We start from the raw sequence: 7,426 nt of genomic DNA on the forward strand, positions 1-7,426 counted from the left end.
TTGTATCTCAGCTAGCATGTTTTCCTGTGTAGCAAAAAAAACATGCAGATGCATGAACTTACGAGCCCTGCTCATAACTAACCTTCACTATCCATAGTCTTCAAAATAATAGGCAAATTATGCATTTTATAAGTGTCATCTTCACAGTCTTTTATAGCTTTACACAAATAAATAGTTTTAAAATCTTTGAAATAAGAAACTATACAATAATCTCCAGTTCTCAATATAATACTTTGGAAATCATTGATTAAACTTTCATTTGATTTAATTATTGCGTCATTTTGTTCACAATTGTTCGAAATTTCTGTTAAAAAAAAAAAAATAAATCCTAAGGTATTTTTGAAATATTAAACAATTTTCTCACCATTACAAATTAATTGATTTTTATTTAATTTTAAAAACTCTTCAAAAATATTTAATGAGTTGTCTTTTCTCCTTAAAGTAATTTCTTGATATCTACTGGAATTTCTTTCATCAAATTCCTAAAATACACAAATTAAATTATCATTAATTTATACTCCCAGATAACTTATTATTATTTTTTATTTACGTATTAAACCGGGTTCACACTACACCGTGACGTGCCAAATTATTACAGATACAATATTATGGACATTTTTATATAAGTACAATATTAGAGATGTATGGGATAGAAACATTACCGGGATTACAGGATTAAGGAGCCACCCATAAGTGACACTTTGCTTAGGTTTTATGCTAGAGAATTATGTAGTAGATCTCTACATCTTTTTCTTATAAGCCTGCAACGAGGATTTCTTGGGAATGTTGGGATGGGTATGCCTTTTAATAATGGATTTTGGTAGTTTTCTAATTGAGTAAAGAAACGTTTACAGAAATCTGTAATTTTTTTCATTTATTGTTTTAATGCCAAGATTTTTATAGATGGTCAGGTTAAAAATAAATGGTGAAGCATTAGCAGGGTTGGGCAGTATAAAAGATACAATTGTATCATGTATCTTGTACATAGTTTTTAATTATCAAATGCTATGTATCATGAAACATTTATACTAGTATTATGTATCTTATTTTGCCAAAAGATACAAGATACTTTTATTGTGAACAGTTGTACAGAATATTACCAAGATATTTGATTTTGATTTGCTGGACACTCGAAAACTTAAAACAAATGTAACAATATTATATACATAAACATATAATCAATATTTTTTTTTTGCAATAATTAGGAAGCTGTCAAAATTGTATTTAGACACAAAGGAGCCTTAAGATAAATAAGTTTGAATACCTCCGATATATTTATCTTACATTTCTACCAAAATTTAAACAATTTCCATAGTAAATAAATATTAAGAGATATTAATAAGAGATCACAATAGTGTATTCACTCCAGTGCCCTGACTGGATAAAAATCTAGGGGTGGGCAAAAAATTAACCTCCCGTCCGGCCGTTCCTGTAGTCATAATCACAATTTCAAGATAATAACACAGAATAATTATTTTATGGAATAGTCATTTTGTGATAATAACGTGTTCACGAATCACAGATAATAATAGTCACGAATAATGCGATAATTTCGATAACAGTAACACTGACAATACGTCAACATAATATTATTCAAGAAGAGAAACCTTTGATAAATATAAACTTTTATAAAGCAATTTGCGAAAAAAAATATTTTAATATTATAATATTATGCTAACAGTCTTGTTAAGAATACTTTTTTAAATGTGGATTTTTTGGAGGGGCAAAATGATACTTTTACCCCAACAAACATTTCTGGGGGGGTCACTTTATCACTGAATCACTCCTGTAGTCAATCTTAGTTAGCTGCTCACAATATTTTATTCATTCAGACTATAAAGTAGGTAAAAATTAATTAAGGTTGTCATTTAATTTATAGTTATTCGGGTAGCAAGTTTACCAAAAACCAAAATAAGATTTAGGTGTGCACAAAATATTTAGCTCCATAAAATGAGTTTAAAAATTTTAGTCAAAATGTAGTATTTGATTTAATTAATTAAAGTATAAATATTTTTTATAATCACAAAACTAAAAAAATTATTGAGTACATTAAATGCATCACTAATATAATAGGGCTGGCAGTATTTCAAATTTTGATACCGGTATTTGTTTACTACTGATATCTACGGTATTACCGTACCTCGGGAATTACCGAAAATACCATATCCTCAGCAAATTTATTAGTGTTTCCAAGTTTCCAACCAGGAAAAGGCTATTATATTATGTCATTACGATTATACAAAAATAATTAAAAATAAATATAGGTAAGAATACGGTATTTTCATGGTGCCACGGTAATTTCAGTAACAACAGTAATTACCTATTCACAGTATGCCGGTATTCTAAAATACCGCCAACTCTAATATATACAACCATAAACGGCTAAATTTAAAAAATATATATTTAATTAAATGTTCAATTACAATAATAAAATGATAATGGTTTATAGCTGAACACATTACATAATATATATCTAAAAATATGACTTGAAACTTACAATGTATAATGGAATTTTTTCAATATTTGTAATAAAATGGTCTAAGTCACGCGTCTTCTTCACAAAAGGTACTTTAATTCCAATCTTAATAGCTAATCCAGGAATCTACCAAAACAAGCATATTAATTAATTAACAATATTAATCTCTATATAATAAAGGTGATAATTATCATTGTTACAAAACGTGTTTTTTAAAAAATTATATTTTAGATTCTGAGCAATGAATGTATTGGTTTTACTGTGTTTTTTTATTTTTATTTTAGTAAAAGCAAAGCTAAGATAGGACATTAAGGGCCAGTTGTACCATCTCTGATTAAAGTTAACTGGAGTTTAATTGGCCGAATTTACCCGGTTAAATATCTGTTATCAGCTGATTAAGCTTAATCGTAGTTTAAACGTAGACGGTACAACTGGCCCTAAGCCTAAAATTTCTTCGACAGCATTTTTTCTGATAGGAAAGTTAGGTTGGTACTTTAGGGGTCAAAAGTAAAAAAAACCTAGTTGTTTTTAAAAGCGCCATGAAAAATAAAAAAAAATTAAGGAAAAAAGGGAATTTTACGCAGTTAGTTTTCTTCAAAATTTTGACTTGTTTTGAGCTGTTAACAGAAATATGCAGTTTTCCAATTATTTTAGTTTTGCTTTATATAAATGTCAATAAAATTTTATTCGTTCAGTAAAAAAGCTTTTTATCAATAGATTTTAAAGTTCTACTTTTGACAAAATTTGTGCCTCCGTAGTAAATACTGTTATAATTGATTATACATTTATAATCAATGCTATTATGCTGTTTGATTTGGTTTTTTTTTTTTGGTATCAAATATTGGTTTAAAATAAAACCGATATTGATAAATTGATTATCAGCCCATCCCTTATTTTTATAGCTAAGGATTGAAAATTTAAAACAAGGTTACATGGTAGTAGTTAACTCTGTAACCAAAAAATCATATGTATTTTAATTTAAAGTTTAGATAAGCGTTGTGGAATGTCCACTACTACGCTCATCTAACCTTACATACTTAAATAACTCATAAACTACTAGTCAGTAGTCCTAAATATAATAATAATTAAATCTATATAGCAATAAAAATAGCCAAAACACTGAACAACAACTATGAATGTCTTAAAATTGATAAAATATTAATTGATAGAAATCTAGTATATTCTAATATCTAACCTCTATTAGTTCATCTGGTAGTTCACAAACAGAATTTGCCTTAACGAATTCACAATATCCAAAATCAATATTTTGTACATAAATCTCATTACTATCAACATCTTTAATTTGGGCACGATATTGAGATGTTTCAAGTACAATTTTAACAATATCTCCTACATTTAACTCTTTTTTACATATATTAGCTGAAAGTATACAACATAGTTATTAATTTATTACATTTAATTTTAAAAATATTATTTGTCAAAAATAAACTCACTCTTATCTTGATTACATTTTACCAGTACATTATTTAATAGATGTACATCCTTTACAATATATACATTATCCATATCTTCAAAATGTTTTAAAAAAACTATATCATTATTTTTTAAATCACTGAGTCTGTTAGTATTATTATGAATTATTGAAGTATTTTTATCTATTTGTCCAGGTGTAAGTTCTGATTCAAAAAACGATAATAATTAAAAAAAAATTTTTATTTATTCAACAAATAAAATTAAGGATTTCCAGTAGATGGAAATAATATTACCAGATTGTATTGATGTACATTTCATTAAATATTTAGAATTAATATATGATCCATTTTCTATATCTTTCAATTTCACATTTTCTAGACAATTTTTAGAGTTTTCATCAAATTCCTAAAACATAATATGATATATACATTTAAACAACATTTAATTTTAAATATTATAATGAACATAAATACATAATAATAATAATATATAATATATATTTTACAAAGGTATTTTATATAATGTAAGATGTATTGTGTAAAACAATATTTGTCTTCTTACAAGTTTCAAATAATTAATAATAAAATTGTATAGCATTAATAAAGTATATTGTTTAATATAAACATAAATGTGATCGATTAACATTAAATTAATTCATTGAACAAATTATATTTTCTTGTTAGTTGATTAATCACAATTATAGAAATATAAGATAAATATATATTTCCCAATAATTAGTATATTATATTATTATAAGTATATTATACATTACGTACTATCACAAATGGCTTTCCATCATCACAAAATTCTTGAAAAATGGTTTTTATTTGGTTAGTAACTTGATGATTTTTTAAATCACAGAGTCCTATTTTCACAGCTATTCCAGGCTGAAATTGTACAAATAAAATTATATAGAAATATAGTTAAGACTAATTATGTATAAATAGTAATTGTAACTGTATTATTAACTAGAAAACAGACTTCAAAACTAACTTTATAATGAATAAATGATAAAATAATTTTATTTTCAGATATTTTATAATAGTTTGTCTGTAAAATTATATTAAATTTTGTCACAGAAATAATATAGCAATATGCAATGCATCAATTTTAATTAATAAGATTGCCTAGTTTTGATTATATGTTTTCATGTTTACCATAATTAACAATAAAGGTAGGGTTATAAAAACTTTTTTCATTAATCTGCGCTCAATGGTAATGTAGATATTCTTTATGAGAGGCGAATATATATGGAATAGAATAATATTAGAGAAGAACAAGATATATTTCTTGTATCAAATTATGATAATATGGATAAAACAACAGAAAATTTGATAATTATAAAACCTAATCATTAAAAATTAAATAATAAATTAAAAGTATAAGAAAAAATACCTTCTTCAATTCATCAGCCAATTCATAAATAATATTTGATGGAACTGTTTCAATGTTTCCATAATCAATGTAGAAAACATCATAACTGCCATTTTTATTTTTTAATATTTTTGCTCTAAATAAATCACCAAAGTGGGGTGAAAAAACTTTGACCATATCTCCCACAACTGGATGATTCTTTATTATTTTATCTAGTAATAAAAAAATACATGTATAAATTAATTATTTTGTAGTTTATTACATAAAATAATAGTGAACATAAAAATAAGGTACCTGTTGATTATTTACAACTACCTATCATTATATGATAAGTTATCATATTTAACTATACTAATACAATAACTAATTAATTAGTTTAACTAAAAATTAGTTTATCAAATGTGGTTTTTTAAGGTTATACTCAGATATTATTAAAAATAATAATAAATAATAACCATTAATTACCATTCACTTATTGTTTTCAAAACATTTAATTATAACAATTGACTAATGTGTTGTAACTGTATGCACTCTACAGACACTTTCCCAAAACAGAACAAGATGCTATGATGAAATGTTGTTTCAAAGTATAGAATGTTTTAGAATATGTAAATAGTCGATGCAACAATAAATTATAATTATGTTAAGTTCAAATCAAGTAAAGGAAATAGATATAAAAAAAAATTGTATGTTAGCTATGGAAATGTAGTTAGTACAGAGTGGTTTTAAACAATCTTAAGATTAATAATTGCTTGGACACAAGAACCTACATTTGAGAAAGTGTAAAAAAAAACATAGTAAAACCTAATCTACTTTAACAGTGGACTTGTACCAAATTGTGAACATTAAAATTTAAAATCCATGGTAAATAAAACACAAGTAACCAATATTGAAAGTCGTCTTAGATGATTAAATTTTGTACCAAAAAAAAAATCAATAAGTATCAAAAAAAAATAAAACAAAACTCAATGATATTTAATTTGACTAGTAAGAATTATAAATTTGTTTTAACCTGTACTTTTGGCAGTTTTCGTTAAAATTATACCATCAGCGAAATCATAACTGCCATTATCAGATTTTATAGCTTTACCAACATACAAACAAGTGAAATCTTCAAAATAAGTCAAAATGCAATAGTCCTTATTTTTAAATGGCACATTATTAAGTTTTTCTTTGCTAAAAAAGCTATCTTTTTTGGAACTACTAGATAGATATAAGCTGTAAACATAAATTTTGCTATTAAAATATTATTCAAGTAGTCATTAGATGAAAGAAAAATGTATTTACCTCGATTCGTTATTATCATGACCATTGGTTATATTATTGTGTACACTTATAATTTTTGAATCATTTGCAGAGTTGATCCTAAAACAAATTTAAATAAATAAATTATAGAAATTACAAGGCATTATAAGTTAAGAAAATATTAATTAAATACATAGTAGTTATAAGATAATAAAAAAGTCTACCTTAATTCACTATTATCATAACCATTGGTCATATTTTGAACACTTATAATTTGTTGACCATTAGCAGAGTTTAAGCTAAAACATGTTAAAAATAAATAAATTACAAAACCTAGTAATTAAAACAAAGGCAACAGAAAAAAAGTTGTAGCTCAAAAACCTTAGTGATACCAAACTTTTTTTTTTTCATTGGGCCAAATTCCTAAAATGTTGGCTTTCATCACCAATAAAATAAACATTTATAAAATACATAGAATATATTTTAGATTCTGAGCGGAGCGATGAATGTATTAATTTTACAATGATGTGTGTTTTTTTTTATTTTAGTGTCTGTAATCACCATTTAGGACAGTGAAAATGCTTGGATTTTCTTTAACAGTATAGGAAAGTGGATCTATTTGGTACTTTAGGGGGGGCCAAAGGTTCCCAGTAGTTTCAAAAGCTCCGTGAAAAACAAAAAAAATTAAAGGAAAACTTCAGTTTTTTATTTTATAAGCATTTAAAGTTCAAATATTGACAAAATACGTAAAAATTACGAACATTTGCAAATTATTTTGATTTAGAAATTCATAAAAAATTTTCTATTTAAATCTAAGATTTAAAAATGTAATACAAGATTCCTCATAATTTGTCTACCTTTATCAAACAAAAATGTCTACAAGAACCGTCAAATTAA

The 7,426-nt window shown here is 25.0% G+C and overlaps 1 protein-coding gene across 5 annotated transcripts in view; it reads right to left on the minus strand.

Moving 5' to 3' along the window:
- The window catches only part of LOC100166817, a 33,268-nt gene that overhangs the window by 18,158 nt on the left and 7,684 nt on the right, over positions 1-7,426 (minus strand). For 3 of the 5 annotated variants that reach the window (XM_029491762.1, XM_029491760.1, XM_029491763.1), the window contains exons 6-16: positions 6,754-6,828; positions 6,572-6,649; positions 6,297-6,502; positions 5,306-5,496; positions 4,687-4,797; positions 4,204-4,315; positions 3,931-4,113; positions 3,672-3,856; positions 2,498-2,602; positions 365-482; positions 83-304 (exon numbers count right to left, since the gene is read on the minus strand). In XM_029491762.1, coding sequence (XP_029347622.1) covers positions 83-304; positions 365-482; positions 2,498-2,602; positions 3,672-3,856; positions 3,931-4,113; positions 4,204-4,315; positions 4,687-4,797; positions 5,306-5,496; positions 6,297-6,502; positions 6,572-6,649; positions 6,754-6,828 — 1,586 coding nt within the window. Of the gene's footprint in view, positions 1-82; positions 305-364; positions 483-2,497; positions 2,603-3,671; positions 3,857-3,930; positions 4,114-4,203; positions 4,316-4,686; positions 4,798-5,305; positions 5,497-6,296; positions 6,503-6,571; positions 6,650-6,753; positions 6,829-7,426 lie in introns of those variants that run through there. The other 2 variants (XM_029491761.1, XM_008188281.3) reach the window with 2 other exon arrangements.

The sequence above is a fragment of the Acyrthosiphon pisum genome, chromosome A3 (assembly GCF_005508785.2).
Source record: "Acyrthosiphon pisum isolate AL4f chromosome A3, pea_aphid_22Mar2018_4r6ur, whole genome shotgun sequence".
In the NCBI taxonomy this organism is placed as follows: domain Eukaryota; kingdom Metazoa; phylum Arthropoda; class Insecta; order Hemiptera; family Aphididae; genus Acyrthosiphon; species Acyrthosiphon pisum.